General features: G+C 27.2%; 2 protein-coding genes across 2 annotated transcripts in view; both read left to right on the top strand.

Annotated features, from left to right (window-relative positions):
- Nucleotides 1-1,147: 1,147 nt before the first annotated feature.
- On the top strand, nt 1,148-17,109 carry LOC126833869 (uncharacterized). The gene is made up of 12 exons (XM_050565432.1): nt 1,148-1,250; nt 2,300-2,366; nt 2,453-2,503; nt 2,587-2,613; nt 3,655-3,705; nt 4,096-4,125; nt 4,196-4,219; nt 4,331-4,381; nt 4,790-4,825; nt 5,548-5,637; nt 5,815-6,094; nt 17,011-17,109. Exons 1-11 carry the CDS (start codon nt 1,248-1,250, stop codon nt 6,045-6,047), a joined length of 663 nt encoding a protein of 220 aa, XP_050421389.1. The 5' UTR covers nt 1,148-1,247; the 3' UTR covers nt 6,048-6,094; nt 17,011-17,109.
- LOC126833891 (uncharacterized) overlaps nt 11,876-25,822 on the top strand; it is a 49,702-nt gene continuing 35,755 nt past the window's right edge. Inside the window, exon 1 of the mRNA XM_050565470.1 lies at nt 11,876-11,915. The gene's annotated coding sequence lies outside the window, so the exon portion shown is untranslated. The remainder of the gene's footprint in view (nt 11,916-25,822) is intronic.

Here is a 25,822-nt window from a genome sequence, read left to right as displayed (position 1 = left end):
TGTGAGAACATATATATTTATTAACTACTTATTTATTAGCTAAAACTAGCTATTGCTTATTTTCACGCTGTATATGAAATTACATTAAATGGTGGTTAAATATAAGAGTGGAATTGGAGGAAAAATAAATGTCCAAAAAAATCTAAAAACAAACGGTGCTGCAAAAAAAAGAAGAAACCAACGGTTTTGTTGAATCAAAACAATCGGTACGGAGGCAGTTGTTGAAGCAGCACGGCACGGTAATCTGATACGGTCGGCGGTGATGAGTTGGTGGGTTGGTAGTCAAAATAAAACTTGAACATACCGTTTGTGATTATTTAGACTGTTGTTGTGCATGAAATATATTTATTATACACATTCGTGATAACATAAATAAAGGTGTAGGGTTAGTCAAACACGTACCAAAACCATACCTAGTTAACTATCCGGATTTTTCAGTTTCAGTGATTCGTTCCAAGTTTGTAGTTATTCGCGATTTAAATTTTTGAAAAAAATATGCGTACACGGTTTAACTATTAAATGTAGAATAATGTTATAAAACTGTTCAATAACTTGTTTTCGAATAAATATACATTAAGTTTACTTTTACACATTAAACGTATTAGTTATCATGTTATTTTATTTTTGAGGGTTTCTCAATGAAAAAATTGTTATTGACTATTGAATTTAACATTTATTAGGTAAATAATATATGTTTGCATTAATCATATTTAATTAGGTAAAATCTCAATAAATAGAGAATAATACATTTTTTTTATTAAATGCTCATAATTCCTTAAAAATGCTAAAACATTAGAGCTTAAAACTTATTGGCTATATATGCGCAGCTAAAACTTATGTATCAAAAATAAATAATGCAGCATATAAAAAACAACCTCAAATATTTGTGTACAGCGCGTATGCCTTTTAAACTAAGCAAGTAAACTAAAATGAAAAAATGGTTTTTAATAATTCATAACAACATATTTAGCACTTTAAACTATACAAATTAACAGAATTAAAATTGTATAATGCACACATAACACAATAAAGAAAAAGTAACTGATTAAAAAATTCAGTACAAAACTGTGTTAATATGTTATCATGTACAATTTTTTTTGCATGTTAAAAAATTTATTTATTATATAATTGTTTCGGTCAATACGCAGTTTCATCGAAAAGTCGCAAGAATATAATTTTAAAACAGTTTAAAATTGGTATTTGCCTTGTAAGTTCAACTATATAAGGAACACTATACAACTTTAATTATGGTAATTACACTCAATAAATTATACATAGTCAAATTATCTTAAGTATTATGTAGAATGTTTTATTATGTACAGCACTTTCAGGTATACAATAAAAAACAAACAAATGAAAAAATGTTCACCTCATATACAAAAAAAAAAACTTGATGATATTTTCTAGGGTTTTACTATACATAGTAGGTACTAAATCTTAAAATATATTACACATCTTAAATTTCAGTAAGATAATACACAAAAGTTTGGAAATAAACTAATTATTAATCAATAAGTTAATTAATTCTGTAATTCTATGCTTAAAAGAACGACATTTTTTGTGTTTTTTTGGATGAAATTTTTTTTAAGTTGGCATTTTGAAATTTCCTTTAAGAGATCTTCGTGATTTTATGACATGAAAGTATTGTTCCAGTGTTTAAAAATATTTAGTTACAGATTCAATAAATCAAAATAACTTTACACAGAAATAAAACCAAACTGGTATTTAGATATAGGTATCTCACTTCTAATTCTTGAGTTAAGTTAACTTTAGTTTCTAGATCCTCGTAATATCTCCCCTGCCTTTTAATATAGGTATTACATATCTCCTTCTACTCTACTGGCATTTTCCTTTCTACTAGTATATAATTAAAAGTGTTTATGCATACATCCATAATTTTTTCCATCACCACTGGTCCTACTGCTTTTTTTAATGTTAATTGCTCTAACAGGCCACCACACCAGACCGTCGCCTTAAGAAACCTTAACCTTGTATATGCATACATCCCTAACATTTTTCTCCACCACTAGTAATACAGCTTTTTTTTATGTTCATTGCTCTCACAGGACACCACATTTTCTTGTCGTTAACTAAACCTATCAGACTTTCGCCCCACGAAACATTATAATTTCACATTTATATGCTCATCATAAAAGAGAACACAAAAACAATAAAAAGTGGAAACACATCATAGAACTCTAAGTAACAAAACCTTCATATCTCCGCATTGGAGCTACATAAACTTTATTTTGCGTCAGTGTCTATTATAAACAATTTTAATGTTTTTAAATTTTTGCAGATGAAAAAGAAATATTACTATTTTTTTTTATCATTTACATTTGTCAGTATTTTGCCATTTGATGCAGGTTATTGTTTCTTTTTTACACGTACCTGGTACCTTTGATTAGGTAAATAATAATCATAATAAAAAACCAAATAACATTTTTTACAGTTGACTGTTCTGTTGCCGCTGATAACTATACGTGTGTGGTTAGATGTATTAGTCAGTAACAATTTCCTACATACAACATTTTTATTTACTGTAAACATACATATTTTTATATGAGTGTTAATAATTTATTACAGACTATGCCTTGCAACATTGTACAGGAGGTATGATATGTGTAATATACAGGGTGTTCCAGCATGAAAGGTAAGTAATAGGTGATTGAACATCTGGGGGGCCTTAAAATAAGCCCCCCGTTTCCATTTTTTCGATAAGTCAAAAATTGAAGGTTTCGACAGTTAAGTAAAAAAATAATGACCCAAAATAGCAAAAAACTATTCCATGTTATTCAGTGTAAAAAGCTCACCTTAAAAGAGGGGTCACATCATTTTCATTCTTTTTCAGCCCCTAACTCTTCTATTATCACTTATCTTATCATTTTTTTCTTACCTCTAGTCTCTAATCATTTATTTCTTAACACTAATCATTCATCTCATCATCTATCATTTATTTCTTATCTTTTTATTCTAATTATTTATCTCTAATCTCTTTATCATTTATCTCTAATCTCTCATAATTTATCTCTTACCAATTATCTCTTTTCTTTTATCTTTTATCAATTATGTCTTAGCATTTATCTTTTATCACTTATCATTTATTTCTGGTCTCTAATCATTTTTCTCTTATAATTTTTTGAGTTAGGGGCCGAAAGGGACTGAAAATGATGTGACCCCTCTTTTATGGTGAGCTTTTTGCACTAAATAACATGGAATAATTTTTTTTTTTTTAAGTAATTATTTTTTACTTAACTGTCATAATCTTCAATTTTTGACTTATCGAAAAAAGGAGAACGGGGGACTCATTTGGGGGTCCCCCAGATGTCCAATCACCTATTACTTACCTTTCATGCTGGATCACCCTGTGTAAAACTATTTTGTTATGTTCCCCCGAATATTAAGTAAATTATAAATCAAAAATTTAACTGTCTATAAACTATTCATATTAAGAGTGTAAAAGGTGCTTGTTTATGAATGAAACCTGAAAGTTTATAATGCTAAAAGAAATTATTTACATAATTTACATAAAGAAAAATAAGGTTGGAAGGACGAGTCAATTGCAGTATTCAGTGACTCTTTAACCTTATAGTGTTATAAGCATTATAAAATAAATCTTTAACTATAATTCAAACAATTATTTGTTGACTCTAGGAATGATGGCTGATTTAATTGAAGAATTTGTTCGTAGAGATCTACCTATTGGTAATCACTGTTATTATAAAATATAGTGAAAATAAAGATGAACTTGCTTATTTTAAGAATAAAATATTTAAAAGTGATTTAAGAATGACAAAAAAAATGTTGTTTTAAGGTAAATTTTTCTGTGTTATAAATCATAAATTAAACTCTACAATCGAAATAGAATCTTTATGATAATCAACACAGATGTTATCTTATTCAACCAAATGTAATCACTACATTTTCTTCTACTTGATATAACTAATAGAATTTTGTACTTTGCTATCATAGTGTCCATTCTATACAACATGCCTTATAAAGCGCATCTGTTCTCCACTTCCATCTTATAATGTATATAGAATAGAAATTTAAATCCTATATTATTTACTAATTTATATTTTACTTTAATTTTAGAAGAAATATCTTATATGTTTGCTGTACCAGGTAATACTATTTTTTTATTTTATACAATTTAACATTAAATAAGTGTATAACACTTTCTTTTTAATTTCAGAAAAAGCAAACCGTCACTTACAGCGTAATCGACTTCATATATTTCATATTTATATTAATTATAATACTTTGAGTCTTATACATATATACCATTAAATAATCATTTATTTTTATACTATTTTATTTTTAATTTTAGATTCCATAGATCGAGAGTTTGAAATTCGACACCAGTTATCGACTCTCATGGGTAAATATTCAATACTGTTAATATTAACTAGTTACAAATAAAAATGATACATATTGTATAAGTTCAAGGTAATGAAGAATTTATTTTTTGCTTCAAGTTTGGAATCATTATATTTTGACTGTCAAAAATACAATTATGAATGCGTTAAAGTTTCGTGGATTAATATATCATTTTTTTATCGCCCTAAAGGTGGACTCTGCAATGAGACCTAAACGTCGGCCTGTAGCTATTGACGTGGATATATCCGAAAATCATCCAAATAAAATACATTTTATACCTATAACTTAAAAGCGGCTTCCAAATTTAGTTTTTAGTTGTTTAATAAATCTTCGCAATCTCAATTTTAAAGTGACTGTTATAGATAAAATATAAAACCGGGTTTTATAAACCGTATTATTTTTCTTACAGCTATTCCTGTGCCCCCTATAACTAGAACTGACCCAGGTAACTATTGTAATTCATTTTGTGTTTGTTTAATAGGGCAAATTGTAATATTCCCTTTTTTTTTATTTTCCTATATTTTTGGGAAAATGTACAAAAAATTTGCCTTTATGTACTTTATGAGGAAAATGTTCCTTCACATATAGAAAAAAGGTTTTATATATTTGTTTTTGGTTTATCCAGTATTGTCAATTATCCTTCCTATACAGAACACAAACTAAATAATCCCAAAACTTAAAAATTTAAAAGGACGTAGAATTGTTATTGAAGGAAGCTGGATTTAGACCGGCAAGATCTGTACATGTTAAGTATATAGTTTGTCTAAACAAAATATTTGGATTTATTTTAATTAAAAACTTAAGAAGCATTGAGTATCTTTAGCATATTATAGCAATTTTTATTTTAAAATATACAATTTCAATAGTTTTCTTTGATATTTTATCGTAAAATAATAAATAATTTTAAATCATATACTTACAAACAAAAACTTGACTGATAAATCTTGTATGATCCATAACTAGTCACGACATAATGCCATTTGATTCTTATCAACCAAAATTTGATTACTAATACAAATGTTAACACGGTACAAGATTATTGAGTTTCAATACTTATAGTTGAAAAATTGAAAAAATACAGTTCTTAAAAATGTATTTACATCCCAAGTATCTACTTTATTTAAAATTTATATTTTCTTATTTGTTAACAATACGGTTATTTACTAGTTCCAGATATGACTTTATTGCCAGGTCTTGGAACTGAAAGAAGAGGCATAGTTAGAAATGCTATGCAGATTGTAATACAAAAATTTTCACGTAAATATTTATATTACATAAAGTGTAATTTATAAAAACTTTTTTTTGTCATTATATATAATAATGCAATTTTTTTTTTTAATAAAGTTTTAACTTTTTAAGAAATATTATATGTAATATAATTTATAAAAACCTTTTTTTTACAAATTAAATATTGCAATTTTTTTTATTTTTAAGTTGGAACTATGGATAACAATCTGTGTCGCTCATTAGGATTACTCAGAAGTGTACTAGACCCAGAATCATATATAAATTCTTTTAATATCGAACTTGGCACATGTATGGTAGTTTCAACTATAGGTGACACTGTAAAAAGCAGCAAATACAAGTATGTTGGTGGCGTGATTCTTCAAGTTCAGATCAATGATACCAATCGAACAGAACCACTATCTTATGAGAAGGCGTGGTAATATAGACCAGTTACATCATACACAAAACGACATCGTACATTTTAATACTTTTTAGCATCGTATAATACTCGAACTAATGTTTTAATACCGCACTTACATACAATTTATAAAAAATATATAATGTACTTCATAATAAATAGTTTTGCCTACAATTTTAAACACATATGATTTTTTTTAATTATTTTAGCCGACTACCAATCATATTTTTCAATATGTTGTTTCCATAACATTATTTATTTACTTATATAGTGTAAAAGTTTATATAGAGTTAAGTACAAACATCTCTTTTTAATAATGTTTGTTTTTAAATTATCTTTAAATCAAATAGGTAAAAATGTTCAGTAGAGACATACATTGAAACTATGTATGTATTTTTATAGCAGAAATACATAAATTTAGTTTTTTATAATTATACAAGTACTCCCACTATGGATCAAAAAACCACCCATCTATCGAATTTACCAAAGCCACGTATAACGTCTCACTAAAAAACATTTAATCGCGGATATGTTATCTCCATTGACTTATCTGTTATCTCTCATCACTTATCTCTTTTATCTCTAAGTGAGAATGAAACGTGAAAATGGCGACATGAAATTTATTGTATACAGCTCAATTACATATCCATGTTATAATGTAGTAAAAAAATATAGCATTTTGAACGGTGCAAATAAATTGTCTAGAAACAAATATCTTAAGAACGCAATTTAGGGAATAGCTTAGTGCTCATCATCTAACTATGTAAGCCTGTATTTAAAAATAAACTATATTAGACTAATAACAAAGAGATAATTAATGATATAAGTATAAAATATCGTAAAAACATTAGTTGTTGGTATATCTATTTAAATTTTTTTTTAGAGTGCATTAATATATTACTTCTCTACTATATTGAAAAAATAATTATGTATTTTTCTTATAAAAAAGTATGACAAATTTACTCCTTTATGATACATTTTAAATAAATAGGTTGCGTAGTTCATATAGGGAAAATTGTTAAAATATGCGTATGATTATCAGTGGTCATCTTATTAATTGGCATTTTGTAAAACGAAGAAAACATGTCAAGAAATCGTTATATCATATACTAATATAGTATATTCATAAATATTTTCAAAAAGAAACACATCAAATTATTTTAAGACTATTTTCAAAAAAAATGCAGTAAAAACAATTTTGTGTAAATCGCGTATACCATGTGAACTATGCAATAAAATGATAAACAAAATTTGTTTTTATGATTCATACCATTATATAAAAACATACGCAGTTGCAAAATGTTAGGTTTGTTGTAATGTACAGCACAAACTTCTTTTACAAATATATATTTTTTGTATAACTATGTATGACTCATAAGTTATGCGTGTTTTAATTTTTAAATACATAAAAAGGCGTATTGAAAAATTGATTTTAAATGTTGTTATATAAAATTAAATTTGGCTATTAAGTTTTATTTGGCTATTGACCAGTCAATATTTTCAAAGAAAATTTAATTTTTAAACCTTGTACTATGGAAATAATTGTGTCCAAATATCCTCGACGTCCTGGACTTTAATAAATGCTTCCTCGCCTATAAAGCCAACCCCCTCCCTTAGTTTAACCACTCAACGTTTGTGATATTTAATGTTTATTAAAAACATACGCAGCTTGAATATTGACTGAATAGACTATCATTGCAATGATAATTTTTTAGAAAAAATCCGACTCATACAAAAAAAATATGTAATATTAACCGCTCCACGGAAAAACTTTGAATCGTGGGTATGTTTTAACATTACGGGTCCGGATCACCATAACGATTTTATTTATATGAAGCACAATTAATATACATTGCAAATCGACGGCCGTCACTCAGGGCCGTTCTTAGTGGGGGGTGTGATGGGGTTTGACAGCCCCCCCCCACTCGGAAAACTCAAGTATACACAGTGGGATGTCACATTCGGAACAAAAAGTCGGTAAATACTATAACCCCCATAAAATTATACAAATAACATATTTATTATTTTAATTTTATAAAAGTAGGTAGGTACATCATTTTTATTGGAATCTGGCGACTGAATAGTGAATAGTTGGCATACGGACGACTATACGAAAATATAATTTTAGTTTTTAGTATAAAAAAAACAACGCATTTTCGGTTATTCCCGATATTAACAGATGTAGGTATTATTATTTGTCTATAATAACTGTGGTGTATATTATAACAAACGACGTTCGGTCTTGAGACCTATTGGTCAATTGTAAGCAAACATTCTATCCCTTTATAAGTACCTATATATTTTTATTTTACTTTTAAAATTCTAAAGGATTCCGTACTTTAAAAAAAACTACCTACTCTTCTGTTTTAGACATATCACATAACCCATAGTATTAAGTCTGCAGGCAAATAGTTAGCGGGTTTGTTTTTGCTTGTCCCGTGTGCGGGTGTAAAATAATAAGTATTGGTTATAAATGTGTGTACTCGAATATATATATATATATATTTTAACCTCATTTGTCAATATGAGTGATATAAAACGTAAGCGAAAACGTATAAAACTGGAATGTTTAGCATGTGATAGCACATTGAAGATGATTATCGCCGTAAATACGAACAACAGGTGCATAATGGTTAGAGAATGAAGATGAAACGCCAAGGAGCTGCTAACAATCCTTTTGAGCCTGCCCGAGTAAATTTTGAACAAAGGATATGAGAAGGATACGTATTTAGAATAAATCATAAAGCCAGATTTTTAAGGTCTATGAGAGTTCCTTGGTACTACTTCACTACGTCTTGTTTCTTCTTTATTACTATCGTTGCGGTGGGATATTACCTACTATACTATATATATATATATAGCGTGCAGTGAGCAGACATGAGCATTATTTTTCAATAGTATACCTAACTAAAATAAAAATAAAATTGTATTTAGATAATAACTCATATAAAAAAAATACATTTTTGTTTTTGTTACAAAGATATTAATAATGATTTTGAATACAATGTCATTATTTTTTATAAAATTATTTAAAATATTAGACTATTTGGAACAATAAAATACAAACGTATTTAAAACAATACATTTTTTAATTAAACACAAATTGCCCAGGTGTGATCGTGGAATCCCGGGTTCAGAATAACCTTGAAAATAAACACGTACCGCATACGTACTATAAATAAGGTAATCTACTTCGTTTTTCCAAATGGAAACGTATGTTTTTAGCTTCGGTCTACGTACCTATGTATGTACCTGTGTATATTAAATATATTAATATGTAATTGTATATATTCTTTAAAATAAACCAAGCAGCACAACAAAATGTGTGTACCAGGGTTCTAGCAACCACGACAGTGCCCTTACACTATTTAGAAGCGACAGGTCAATATGGTGGTGGCGCGGCGGCAATAAACACGTATGTGTTCTATATAGAATCCTGTATATATTATTACATTACATATAAATAATTATAACTGTAATTGTGATTATTTTTGTTATTTTATTAATAGGAATAGGAACAAATTTGGAGTTAATTCGACTATTTTTCAAACAAATTATGGAGTGTCATATTTTTAAGTCGGAGAATCTATAACATGTTTTGATATTTTTCTCAATATTGAAGTGTAAGAAATGAACGTTTACATTTTTACCTTATATAGAACTTTTGAGATACGATTCCTAATCTATAGATTATCAGCAAGGAGAAACCGATTCAGTGGTTTAAAAGATATACAATAGATTTACCTTAGGTCTATAACAATTAACATAGACATAGATATTATTCTAGTTAAAATTTATGTTTTGTAAAAAAGTGTTTTATATGAACGTTAAATTTTGCTTGCAAAGTAATACTACATTTCTACAAATACAATTTGTATATGAAAGCCTATAATAAAATGTTTTTTCACCTATATGTGTTGTATTTGTTAGAACATTTTTTATGGTTGTGTTCATATTTTCTGATATCTTAATAAATTATTCTAATTTGCCTTCTTCATTCTTTAATATATCGCTTTTAAGAAAATAGGTCTGTTATAAAATTTACATAAAATCAAAATTAAAGTAACATTATCTAAAAATTATACATGTTTACATAAAGACAATTTAATGGTATAATATTTTAGATTAATAAAGAAAAATAGTTATTCTCTATAATTATTGAAACATAAGGGTTTTACAGGCATGCAAGAAAATAGTTCAAATATCTGAATAGGTGCCTACACAAACAGTAATACAAAATAGGTTAAAAAATACACTTGTTTTCGACAATAACAAAGTTCTTAAAAATTGTAACCAATTTTTTAAATAACTATGGCCTATATGTATATTAAAAAAATTAAAAGGTAACGTAAAAGATGCCAGAGAATATTTAACACAATAACGAAAACGAGCATATATTTATAATTATTATAAATGTTTACATAAGGACAATAGAAAAATAATTATTTTTTTATAATTATTCAAACATTAGGGTTTTACGATTATGCTAGAAAATATTTCAAATACTTGAATAGTTTCCTACACAAACAGCAAAACAAAATATGCTAATAAAGTACATTTGCTTCTAACAATAACAAGTTTTTAAAATTCATGAACAATTTTTTGAACAGCTATAATTCTTAGTTTCATAAAAAAAACATTAACGATGAAAACAACACCTGACTATTTTACTTAAAAACGTAAATATCTTCTAAACTAAGCGTTTAGCTATTATGAAAAACACAGAAATTTGTTTTTATGATTCACACCTAGAATATAAAAAAGCCAGAAGAGTAGGTGGGGTATATTTTTGAACAATGTAAATTCTAAAAGCCCTAAATGTTTGTAAAATAATGCATAAACTGCCGTTATCAAGTCATAAAAACATTATACATTGTTTTACGCAACATTATTTATGATAAACAATATTCACTATAAAAACACATTTTGAATAATTCCTACTATATAAAATTAATATAACTAAATGTGGATTTCTAATACTTTTAGCTTATAAAAATGTTATATTTTGATGGTTATCTATAGAAGGGGCGGAAACTTTTTCCTTATACGTAATTTTAGTTGAAGTTTTAGGGCTTAAGGTCTGAAAATTTGACCTAAGGTAGATCTGCACTCAAACTGTTTTTTTATTAAAAAAAACCAAAAAATAAAATTGGGAAATTACACTTTATGTTATATTATAACGGTTTGTGATATACCAAGAGGCAGAGGCTATTAACCGCAAGTAAATCGACTGGAACGCCTGGAGTGTTTTAGGGTTGGAGGGTTTGGCTGTGCTCCACAGTTGGATGCCGTAGGACCAGACTAGACGAAAAAAGGATTTATATAGGATTAGTTTATTAGATAGAGATTATAATATAGATATAGGTTTTTGGTTTCTAAGTGTAATAGGAATTGTAGATAATTATGAAGTAATCGTTTTGATTTTTTTCTTTTTTAAATTATTTATTTAAATTATTTATCTACTGCTCATTTACACAATGTATGTGAAATTGCATTAAAAGGTGGTTAAAAATAAGAGTGGAGATAGAGGAAAATATAATGTTCATGTTCAATAAAATTCAAAAACAAACGGTGTGGCAAAAAAAAAAGAAACAAATGGTGCGTAGAAAACAAAAACAATCGGTACAGAGGCAGTTGTTGAAGCGGCAAGGCACGGTAATCTGATACGGTCGGTGGTAGTGGCCATAGGTGAGATGAGGAGGTGGAGTGGTAGTCGAAATAAAACTCAAACATACCGTTTGTGATTACTTAGACTGTTGTGCACAAAATATATTCAATATTCACATTCGTGATAATATAATAAAGGTGTAGGATTACTCCAACACGTACAAAAATGTATCATACCTAGTTAAGTATCCGGATTGTTCAGTTCTTAGTGATTCGTTCAAAGGTACTCATGATTTAAATTTTTTCCTAAAATATGCGTATTCGGTTTAACTATTAAATGTGGAATAATGTTATCAAACTGTTCTGTAACTAGTTTTCAAATAAATATTTATAATCTTTTTTTTACATATTAAATGTATCAGTTATCATGTTATTTAATTTTTGAGGGTTTTTCAACGAAAAAATTGTCATTGACTATATTTATTATATTATTATACATTTAATAGGTAAATTATATATGCTTGCATTAGTCTTATTAAATTAGGTAAAATCTCAATAAATGAATTACAAAATGTTTTTTTTTTAAATACTTATAATTTCTTTAAAATGCTAAAACAATAGAGCTTAAAACTTATTGGCGATATATGCGCAGCTAAGACTTATGTATTAAAAATTATTATTTATTATTATTATTAGTATTATTCATGCAGCATATAAAAAACAACCTCAAATATTTTTGTAAGCCACGTATGCCTTTTAACTAAGCAAGTAAACTAAAATGAAAAAAAGGTTGTTTAATAATTTATAACAACATATTTAGCACATTAAGCTAAAAAAAAATAACAGAATTGTTTACAACACCTGTGGCGATTTAAAAAAGTAAAACATTTAAAATGTTATGATGCAAACATAAATTTTACGAAAGACTGCAAACACAATAATGAAAAAGAAACTGATTATAAAATTCAATACATAACTATTTTAATATGTAATCATGCACACATATTTTTGCATGTTGAAAATTTTTTTTAGATATTATTGTTTCGGTTGATACGCAGTTTTATCGAAAATTCGCAAGTATATTATTTTAAAAATTGATATTTGCCTTGTACGTTCAATAATTTAAGGAACGCTGTAAAACTTCAAATATGGCAAGTACACTCAATAAACTATACCTATTTAAATCATCTTTAGTGTTGATTAACATTTTTTTTTTATGTACAGCACTTTCAATTATAAAATAAAAAACAAACAAATGAAAAAGTTTCCACCTCATATACAAAAAAAAACTTGATGATATTTTCTAGGGTTTTACTGTACTCAAATGGTACTAAATTTTAAAATATATTACACATCTTTAATTTCAGTGAGATTACACACAAAAGTTTGGAAATAACCTATTTATTAGTCAATAAGTTTTTTCGTGCTGAATTCTATGCTTGAAAGAACGGCATTTTTTGTGTGTTTTTTAGGATGTAATTTTTTTTTTCTTAAGCTGGCATTTTGAAATATTCTTTAAGAGATCTTCGTGATTTTATAAAATGAAAGTATTGTTCCAATGTTAAAAAAGCCAATACAGTGGGGTCGGGGCATAGTGGGGACGGAGAAGTCACAGGTCTATAGTTTTTATTGTAACTGAAAGTGATAAAATCACTTTTAAATAAACGCTTCGATGCGAACCTGTGGATAGTGTGTTCATACCAGTTATAGAGTTTTAGAAGAGGTCGTGGGACCAGCAATAATGTACTTAAAATTTAATATTTAGTCGTGTGCAGGATGGATCCGGTTATGGTTGATCGTCTTTCTATAAAAATGTACTGTCATAGTTACCCATATATCGTAATTAGCAATATAATGAAAATATATTCATTACCTGTTGACTGATGATTCACCCACACATAGCAACCTAGAAACTGACTACGGCCAAAGTGTAAATTTACCCTATTTTTGGGGATTTTCCTAAAGAAAAAAAAAATTTGACTATAGATTTTTAAGAAAATTGTATACGTTATAGTTTTTAATCTACCTTCGGTCTAATTTTCAGATCTAAATCTCTAAAACTTTGTTGAAAAATTGAAATAAAGAAAACAATTCTATCCTTTCGAAGGGAAAAGATTTATGATATTTTTTTGTTTTGTTAATGTTTATCGATAGTACTTTATTTGAAGAACAATTCATTTAATCACATTTTCTTGTCGTTAACTAAACCTATCAGACCTTCGCTCCACGAAAAAATTTTAATTTTACACATGTACGCTCATCAATAAAGAGAACACAAAAAAAATTAAAATGTAAAACACATCATAGTACTCTTAATAAAAAAACCTTTATATCTCCGTATTGGAGCTACATAAACTTTAATTGGCAACAGTGTCTAATATAAAATAATTGTATGTTTTTCATTGTTTGCAGATGAAAACGGTATGTTACTGTTTTATTTTATCACTCACACTTGTCAGTTTATTGACATTTTCAGCAGGTAATTATTTCTTTTTTACACGTGCCTCCTAATACCTTTGATTGGATAAATAATAATCATATAAAAAAAAAACCAAAACAATATTTTTTTCAGTTGACTGTTCTTTTTTTGCTGATCCCTATACGAAGGAGGTTAGACTTAACAGTCAGTAACAATTTTCTACATACATTTAATTTTAATGTTAACATACATATTTTTATATTTGTGTTAATGATTAATTACAGACTTTGCCTTCGAAAATTGTCAAGGAAGTATGATTTGTATAATGTATAAAACTATCTTGTTATGTTCCCCCGAATATTAAATACATTTTGAACTAAAAATTACAATTTCTGAACTAAACCTGAAAGTTTATAATACTAAAAGAAACAATTTTCTTAATTGACATAAAGAAAATTAAGGTTGGAAGGTTAAATCACTTCCTTGGATAATATGCAGTGACTATTTAACCTTATAGAGATATAAGCATTTAAAAAGCATTATGTATTATGTATTTTGTTATAGCTCAAACAATTATTTGTTGATTCTAGAAATTATGGCTGATTTAATTAGAAAATTTGTTTGTAAAGAAGTACCGATGGGTAATCAAAGTTATTTTAAAAATATAGAGAAAATTTTGTTTTATGTAAATTTGTCTGTGTTGTAAATCATAAATCATACTCAACAATCGAAATGGATCTTCATGATAAACAACACAGATGTTTTCTCATTTAACCTAACCTCATCATTACATATTGTTCTACTTGGTACATTTACTTGATATCAGTTAGTATCATAGTGTCCACTCAATTCAATATACCTAATAAAGCAACATGTGTTTTCCGCCTCCATCTTCTAATGTATAACAGGATAGAAATTAAAAACCTATTTTATTTCATATTCCATATTTTACTTTACTTTCAGAAGATATATCTTATATATTTGCTGTACCAGGTAACATTATTTCCTACATTTTATAGACGTATTTTCACATTTCTTAAGTGTATAATACTTTCTTTTTAATTTCAGAAAAAGCAAACCGACTGTCACAGTGTAATCGCCTTTATATATTTCATATTTATATTAAATATCATACTTTGAGTCATATACATATATACCATAAATAATCATTTATTTATATACTATTTTATTTTTAATTTAAGATTGCATAGATCGAGAGACTGCAACTCGAGAACAGTTATCGTCTCTCATGAGTAAATATTCAATATTGTTAATATTAACAAGTTACAATTAAAAATGATAAATATTGTATAAATTAGGTAGTGAAGAATTTATTTTTTACTTCAAGTTTGGAATTATTATATTGTGACTGTCTCAAATAAAATTATGAATGTGCTTAAGTTTTCGTAGATTGTTATATCATTTTTTTATGGCACTGAAGATGGACTCTGCAATGAGTCCGAAACGTCTGCCTGTAACTATTGACGTAGATATATACGAAAGTCATCCAAATAAAATACAATTTATATCTTTTATTTAAAAGCGACTTCTAAATTTAGTTTTTAGTCGTTTAGTTAAATCCTCGCAATCTTAATTTAAAGTGACTGTTATAGATAAAATATAAAAAACCGGGATTTATAAACCGTATTATTTTTCTTACAGCTATTCCTGTGTCTATATTTAACGAAGGTAACTTTTGTAATTAATTTTGTATTTTTTTAATAGGGCAAAGTATAATAATCCTTTTTTTTTATACTTTCTTAAATTTTTGAGGAAAACCACAAAACATTTTCTTTAATTGGGATATAAGGAAAACGTTCCATCCCATATAGATAGAAGGTTTTTTATATTTGTTTTTGATTTATTCACGATTGTCAACAATACATCCCAAACAAAACTAAATAATCCCAAAACTTAAAAATTTAAAAGGACGTAGAATGATTATTGAAGGAAGCTGGATTTAGACCGGAAAGATCTGTACATGTTAAGTGTATAGTTTGTCAAATAAAAATGTTTAGATTTATTTAAATCAACATTAAAAGTTTTATAGACTTAAAGTAGAACTTAAGAAGCATTGAGTATCTTTATGATAATGTAGCATTTTTTATTTTATTAAATTTACAACTTCATTAGTTTTCTTTGATATTTTATCGTAAAATAATAAATAATTTTAAATCTTATACTTACAAACAAAAACTTGACTGATAAATTTTGTATGATCCATAACTAGTCACGGCCTAATGCCATTTGATTCTTATCAACTAAAATTTGATTTCTAATACAAATGTTAACACGGTACAAGATTATTGAGTTTCAATACTTATGGTTGACAAATTGAAAAAAAAAACAGTTCTTAGAAATGTACTTACATCTCAAGTATCTACTTTATTAAAAATTTATATTTTCTTATTTGTTAACAATACGGTTATTTATTAGTTCCAGATATGACTTTATTGCCAGGTCTTGGAACTCAAAGAAGAGGCATAGTTAGAAATGCTATGCAGACTGTAATAAATGAATTACCAGGTAAATATTTATACTTTTTTTTGTCATTACATATAATAATGCAATTTTTTTTTTTTAATAAAGTTTTAACTTTTTAAGAAATATTATATGTAATGTAATTTATAAAAACATTTTTTTACAAATTAAATATTGCAATTTTTTTTATTTTTAAGTTGGAACTATGGATAACAATCTGTGTCGCTCGTTAGGATTACTCAGAAGTGTACTAGACCCAGAATCATTTATAAATTCTTTTTTTATCGAACTTGGCACATGTATTGCAATTTCAACTATAGAAGGCATTGTAAAAAGCAGCAAATACAAGTATGTTGGTGACGTGATTCTTCAAGTTCAGATCAATGATACCAATCAAACAGAACCACTATCTTATGAGAAGGCGTGGTAATATAGACCAGTTACATCATACACAAAACGACATCGTACATTTTAATACTTTTTAGCATCATATAATACTCGAACTAATGTTTTAATACCGCACTTACATACAATTTATAAAAAATATGTAATGTACTTCATAATAAATAGTTTTGCCTACAATTTTAAACACATATGATTTTTTTAAATTATTTAAGCTGACTACTAATCATCTTTTCCAATATGCTGTTTCTTTAACATTATTTATTTACTTATATAGTGTAAAAGTTTATATAGAGTTAAGTACAAACATCTCTTTTTAATAATGTTTGTTTTTAAATTATCTTTAAATCAAATAGGTAAAAATGTTCAGTAGAGACATACATTGAAACTATGTATGTATTTTTATAGCAGAAATACATAAATTTAGTTTTTTATAATTATACAAGTACTCCCACTATGGATCAAAACACCATCCATCCATCGAATTTACCAAAGCCACATAATACGTCTCACTTAAAAACATTGATCGCGGGTATGTTATATCTAAAACAAATATTTTAACCCTGCATTAGTCGCGCGTTCTACTATTGTAGTACACCGATAATACATTTTATTTTAAATGGTTTTAGGATTTCCTCATCACAATGTTAATTATAATACCTTTAAATGACATTGTATAGATGATATCTGTTATGATTTCGGACTTATTTATTAGTGAAGTTCTGTATATTGAGCGATAAAGTTGCATGTTCTACTATTGTAGATTACGCGACCACTCAGGTACATAATTTTTATACATTGTACGTTTATGGGTATATTTTAAATTTTATATATTGATGTTATACATTATATTATACTATATATAGATACACACACATAATAAATATATTATATATATATATATATATATATATATATGTATTTATACATATAAATATATATTTTAATAATACTGTTTTATTTATTCTCCTTTAAATTGTTACAGTTCCATTTATATGTATTAAATTAATTAATATTGTACAACTATGATACAAAATACACAATATATATGAGAATTGAATAATGTGGTCAAATCATTAATTTATGTTGCAATACTACATTTTAATTAGCAAAATTGTAATTGTTCTACATATGTAGACGCGCGACTACTCATGTGATATGTGATAACCGCGCGACTAATGCAGAGTTAAAAACGCAATATAGGGTATAGCTTAGTGCTCATCATCTAACTATGTAAGCCTGTATTTAAAAATAAACTATATTAGACTAATTACAAAGAGATAGTTAATGATATAAGTATAAAATATCGTGAAAACATTAGTTGTTTGTATATTTGTCTACATTTTATTATTAGAGTGCATTATTATATTACTTTTCTACTATATTGATGTGCCGTTAAAATACATTTTGGCAAGACAAAATAATTATGTATTTTTCTAATAAAAAACGATGACAAATTCACTCCTTTATGATACATTTTAAATAAATAGGTTGCGTAGTTTATGTAGGGAAAATCTTATCATTTGGTATTTTGTAAAACGAAGAAAACATATCAAGATATATACTATATATTAATATAGAATAAACAAAAATATTTTCAAAAAGAAACACCTTGTGAACTAAGCAATACATTGATAAACAAAATATGTTTTTATGATTCATACCATTATATCTATACTATTATATAAAAATAGATATAACAAGTAAAATATTTTAAACTAGACAAAACCTGAGCCAAATCTTTTATAACTTAGCTAAGTAATTTTTGTAAACATATTTATGCTACTTACTAAGCTTTGAAAAAAGACTTTGCGGATTTCCAATACTAAACACATCTACCATATTCCTTCCATTATTATTTATGTAATTTCATGTTTAGGTAGGTACCAAATTAAAATTATTAATTGGTAATTATTTCATTTTTTTTGTATAATTAGTCATTTTTCGAAAAACCTGCCATATTTTCGGCTTAAATAGACTCTTTGCTATTCTGACTAAACTCACATTTTCCGCCAACGTTGGTATGGTTTAGCATTTATATAAATACGTGTTTTAATTTTTAAATACATAAAAAGATGTATTGAAAATTCGATTTTAACTGTTGTTATATAAACTTTAATAACTAGAAAAGTTTTATTTGGCTATTGACCAGTCAATATTTTCAAAGAAAAATTAGTTTTTTAAACCTTGTATTAAAGAAATAATTGTTTCCAAATATCCACCCCGTACTGGACTTTACTAAATGCTTCCTCGACTATTAAACCAACCGCCCCTCCCTTAAGTTAACCCCTCAACGTTTATGATTTTTAATGTTTATAAAAAAATATAGTACGCAGATTTACGGGTCTGTATCACCATTTTATGGTATTTATATGGATTTTATTTGTATGAAGCACAATTAATATACATTGCAAATTGACGGCCGCCACTGTTGCACTTCCAAAGTACCAGAGTCTTATGTTAAGTTTGCTATGCATTGTTCATTAGCTGTAGCGGATGATAATTTATATGAGACGTATACCGATAGAACAGCTTAACGGATTAAAAACTAAATTTGTTTAGAATGTTTAGAATGAACTAAATTTGTTTAGAACGTTATTTTGTTAATATAAAGTACTAGGGTCCAATGCGTAAAACGTGTATATATATTATATATATATGTAATTGTATATATTCTTTAAAATAAACCAAGCAGCACAACAAAATGTGTGTACTTTGTTTACATCGCAACAAGTGTTGAGAAAAATACTGTATTGCATGAAAATATATCGTTCGTTTTTGTACTAAATAGACATTTTAACTAAAATTCAATATGCAAACTAAATTACAATATGAACGATAACCGACAAGGGCCGTGCGTTTAGGGCAGACACAAGGGGAGATATTGTAATATAAGCCCCTCACTTACTTCAAAATGAACAATTATATAAATTATTAGAGACAAAGGAGAATGCTTAGGGAGGGGGCTATTGGTTTTAATGCTTTTTCCTTACGTACCTGAATCGTGTGCATTAAAAGTGTATTTATATAGGCTATAATTTAAAGAAAAAAAAATATATTAGATTATGTATTGTTTTAAATAAATAAACTCTAAGGCTATTGCTTGTATATAATATTTGTAGAGGTTTATTTTTTTTGTAGTCCTTAATTTTTAATTCTACGTTCACCCTTGGTTTCAACATGGTTACATTGTTTTAAATAAACATATTATACTATACTTACAATATTTGACTACTTTAACAAAAAAATTCAGAAAAGTGGTGCCTTCGATGTGGAGCAGAGATGCTATTGGTTTTACAACGATGTGTACTTTTTTTTTTTGTCTGTATACAGTGTATTTTTTTAATGCTTGAATAGCAACTCTAAAAATCACAAATTTCATCTATTTGGTACTTGGGGGGTAAATAATAAGAATTATAAATGTATTGTCTGCAGTTGCGTGGTGGAGTGAGATAAGGCTGCAGTGTATCAACACACAGTCGCCGGTTCAAATTTCGACCACTGGCGGTTTGTTTACGGGCTGGCAACTGTCTAGGAGGGAAAATGGCCACCTGGTGCCTGCACCTCTCTCTGGGGCCAACTTGTTTGATAGCATTAGGGAATTCAGCTATAAGCCCAAAAATACCCAACTAAACCGTCTAGGCCCCGATCTATTGAAATACGGGCGTTAACCGTAAAAGAGAGACATACATTGAATGTATTGCGTTTTCCTTAATCACAAATTAATTATAATTATAACTTATTAAAATAAGTACATCCTAAAATAATTTTTTTTGTGAAAAACGCTAACAATACTTTTTTTAAAACTAAATACAATATTTTTCCACAATTTATATGGTTTAAATTGCGCGGTATTTTTTCAACATGATAATATGTTTTTACAACGACTGTTGCGAAGTAAATAAATCACAACACCTCTAAGAATCGTATACTTATTATTTTTGTGATTATGATTTTGATGATTATTTTGTTTTTATGATTCATACCATTATATAAAAACATACGCAGTTGCAAAATGTTAGGATTATTGTAATGTACAGCACAGACTTCTTTTACAAATATATATTTTTTGTATAAAATTATATGACTCATAATAAAAATATTAAATATCTACAAAATGACAAATATCAATCAATACGAAAAGTTATGCGTATTTTAATTTTTAAATACATAAAAAGGTGTATTGAAAAATTGATTTTAAATGTTGTTGTATAAACTTTAATAACTAGAAAAGTTTTATTTGACTATTGACCAGTTAATATTTTCAAAGAAAATTTAGTTTTTAAACCTTGTATTATGGGAATAATTGTATCCAAATATTCACGAAGTTTTGGACTTTACTAAATGCTTCCTCGACTATAAAGCCAACCCCCTCCCTTAACTTAACCACTCAACGTTTGTGATTTTTAATGTTTATTAAAAACATACGCAGCTTGAATATTGACTGAATAGACTATCATTGCAATTAAAATTTTTTTTAAAAAATCCGACTCATACAAAAAAAATATGTAATATAAACCACTCCACGGAAAAACTTTGAATCATGGATATGTTTTAACATTACGGGTCCGGATCACCATAACGATTTTATTTATACGAAGCACAATTAGTATACATTGCAAATTGACGGCCGTCGCGGGCGGCACTGTCACACTCCCAATATACCAGAGTCCTATGTTAAGTTTGCTATGCATTATATATCAGCTTTAGCGGATGATAATTTATATGAGACGTATACCGATAGAACAGCTTAACGGATTAAAAACTAAATTTGTTTAGAATGTTATTTTTAAAAGTATAACTAGGGTCCAACGAGTAAAATGTGTATATTAAATATATATAAATATGTAATTAATAATATATTCTTTAAAATAAATCGAACAGCACAACAAAATGTGTGTACCAGGGTTCTATCAACCACGACAGTGCCCTTACACTATTCAGAAGCGACAGGTGGCGTGGTGGCAATAAACACGTGTGTGTTCTAGAGTCCTGTACCCAAATTTATTAAATAATTTCAATCTTTATATCGATGACGGTCTTTTTGTGGGTTACATCTTTATGTCCATTACACGACATCGTAACACAATATTAAGAATGACATCCAGCCCAAAAGCATATCCATGATAAAAAAAAAAAATGTATAATTAACAACAACAACTACAATTTAATACTTACGGATAACATTATTATATTATATATATATATATAATTATAACTGTAATTGTGATTATTTTTGTTATTTTCTTAATAGGAATCTTGAAAATGTTAGAATTAAATTCAAATTTTAAGATTATTTCCACCTACCATATCATTTATTTCGAAGAGTACTATACAAATTTGGAGTTAATTCGATTATTTCACTGTTAAGAAAATAGGTCTGTTATAAAATGTACATAGAATTAAAATAAAAGTTTGAGAAGCATTAAGTAATAATTATACATGTTTATATAAGGACAATTTAATGGTATAATATTGTAGATTAATAAAGAAAAATAGTTATTCTCTATAATTATTGAAACATAAAGGTTTTACGGACATGCAAGAAAATAGTTCAAACATCTGAATAGGTGTCTACACAAACAGCAATACAAAATACACTTGTTTTCGACAATAACAAAGTTCTTAAAAACTATAATCAATTTTTTAAATAACTATGGTCTATACGTATAAAAAAAAAAAAAAAGGTAACGTAAAAAAAACCACAGAATATTTAACTCAAAAACGAAAACTAAGCAAGTAGCTAATATGATGAAAAATCCCAAAATACGTTTTTATGATTCACACCTGAATCATAAAAGGCAAGTACAATAAGGTCGGGGCATATATTTATACAGGATTACACAAATTCTTTCTTTTTCAAAAACACTTTCTTTTTCTACGGCCTATCCATTTACATCAAACCGTAGGTTCAGTGAAAAAAAAGTAAACCTAAACATTTTGTTTTTGATTGAAATAAAACCATAATAATATAATGCTGTGTTGTATCGTGTACCACAGCAATTTAAATCATATATTTTCAAAGTTAAACGGCAGTATTACGTTTAACAAAAATTCTATAAACATTTTGAGTTAATTCAACTTATAAAAAAAAAAATTATGGATCGCCATATTTCTAAGTTGAAAAATATCATGTTTTTATTTTTGTTATTTTGCACAATGTCAACAGCAAAACTAAGTACGCTAAAAAAGTACACTTCTAACAATAACAAGTTTTATTCGTAAACAATTTTTTGAACAGCTTTAATGCTGAGTTTCATAAAAAAACATTAACAACATGATGAAAACAACACCTGCATATTTTACTTAAAAACGTAAATATGTTCTAGACTAAGCGTTTAGCTATTTTTAAAAACACAAAAATTGGTTTTTATGATTCACATCTGGAATGTAAAAAAGCCAGTAGAGTAGGTGGGGTATATTTTTGAACAATGTATGTTCTAAAAGCCCCAATTAATGTTTGTAAAATAATACATAAACTGCTGTTATCAAGCCAGAAAAATATTATACATTGTTTTACGCAACATTAATTGTTATAAACAATATACAATATAAAAACACATTTTGAATTATTCCTAAATGTACAAAATTAACATTACTAAATGTGATAAATATCAAATACCTTTTTCTATAGAAGGGGTGGAAACTTTTTCCTTATACGCAGTTTAAGGTGAATTTTTAGGGCTATGGTCTGAAAATTTGACCTAAGGTAGATCTGCAGTCAAACTATTTTTTTATTAAAAAAAACCAAAAAATAAAATTGGGAAATTATACTTTATGTTATATTATAACAGTTTGTGATATACCAAGAGGCTGAGGCTATTAACCTAGATAATTATGAAGTGATCGTTTTGATTTTTTAAATTATTTAGAGTCAAAATTATATAAATTATGTTATTCAGTTTGGTCATTAAAAACTATAAGTATACGATTCTTAGAGGTATTGTCATATTACCATGTTGAAAAATAACCGCGCAATTTAAAACCATACAAAATTGTGGAAAAATATTGTACTAAGTTTTAAAAAAAGTATTGATAAAAAAAAGATTTTAGGATGTACTTATTTTAATAAGTTAAAATTATAATTAATTTGTGATTAAGGAAAACGCAATACATTTAAAGTATGTCTCTCTTTAACGTTTAACGTCCATTTCTATCAATCAAGTTGGCCCCAGAGAGAGGTGCAGGCAGCAGGTGGCCATTTCCCCCCCTAGACAGCGGCCAGCCCGTAAGCAAACCGCCTGTGGTCGAAATTTGAACCGGCGACTGTATGTTGATACACTGCAGCCTTATCTCACTCCACCACGCTACTGCACACAATATATTTACAGTTATTATTATTTACCCCCAAGTACCAAATAGATGAAATTTGTTATTTATAGAGTTGCTATTCAAGTATTAAAAAAAATACACTGGATACAGACAAAAAAAAAGCCCACATCATTGTAAAACCAATAGCATCTCTGCTCCACATCGAAGGAAACACTTTTCTGAGTTTTTTTGTTAAAGTAGTCAAATATTGTAAGTATAGTATAATATGTTTATTTAAAACAATTTAACCATGTTGAAACCAAGGGTGAACGTAGAATTAAAAATTAAGGACTACAAAAAAAATAAACCTCTACAAATATTATATACAAGCAATAGCCTTAGAGTTTATTTATTTAAAACAATACATAATCTAATATATTTTTTTTCTTTAAATTATAGCCTATATAAATACACTTTTAATGCACACGATTCAGGTACGTAAGGAAAAAGCATTAAAACCAATAGCCCCCTTCCTAAGCATTCTCCTTTGTCTCTAATAATTTATATAATTGTTCATTTTGAAGTAAGTGAGGGGCTTATATTACAATATCTCCCCTTGTATCTGCCCTAAACGCACGGCCCTTGTCGGTTATCGTTCATATTGTAATTTAGTTTGCATATTGAATTTTAGTTAAAATGTCTATTTAGTACAAAAACGAACGATATATTTTCATGCAATACAGTATTTTTCTCAACACTTGTTGCGATGTAAACAAAGTACACACATCTGTTGGCATTATACAGCTTAAGTTTTAGCATAATATGAGCAGCCATATTTAAATCAACAACTTTTATAGATGTATTTATTTTTTTTTTTGAACACAATTGTTCTTTTAAACTTAAATTATTGGATTTTATTCAATAAAGAAATATGAATCTATAAGCACAATAAAATGTATAAACTAGAGGAAAAGATAACCAATAATGTACAAAACAAAAACTATAATTTTTCCCGAATTGTTTTGGTATTTTGAGTATTTTTCTGTGATACATGGTTCTACAATATAAGAAAATAAATAGTTCAGATATTTAAGTACACAAATAACGTAACAAAATACTTTTAAAACCAACTGTGAATTTTGACTTTAAAAAAATCATAACGATTACTCTACAAGTAATGTGCAAGATTTTTAGTAAAATAATTTACCTATGATGAAGCCAAGGGTGAATGTAGAATTGAAAAAAGGGGCTAGAAAAAAAATCTCTTCAAATATAATACAAAGCAATAGCCATAGAGTTTGTACAACATCCCCCCTGGTATTTGCTCTAAACGCAAGGCCCTTGTCTCTAATCATTCATATTATTATTTAATTTTGTATATTTAATTTGTATATTGAATTTTAGTTAAAATATTTGAGTTGAACAAAAACTATCGATATGTTTTTGTAAAATGCAGTATTTTTCTCAATAGTTGTTGTAATGTAAACAAATAACAAAAATCTGTTGGCATTATACAGCTTGAGTTTTAGCATAATATGAGCAACCATACCATCAACAAAATATATAGAGCTATTATTGTTTTTTTAGAACACAAGTGTACTTTCAAACTTAAATTTTGTTATAAACACAATAATGAG

This window comes from Adelges cooleyi, unplaced genomic scaffold (genome assembly GCF_023614345.1).
Source record: "Adelges cooleyi isolate 19-005CV unplaced genomic scaffold, UGA_ACOO_1.1 ACOO_flye_CR_arks_rails_tigmint_CR_PRNA_1, whole genome shotgun sequence".
Classification (NCBI taxonomy): Eukaryota; Metazoa; Arthropoda; class Insecta; order Hemiptera; family Adelgidae; genus Adelges; species Adelges cooleyi.
This window is presented reverse-complemented; position numbering and strand designations above follow the sequence as displayed.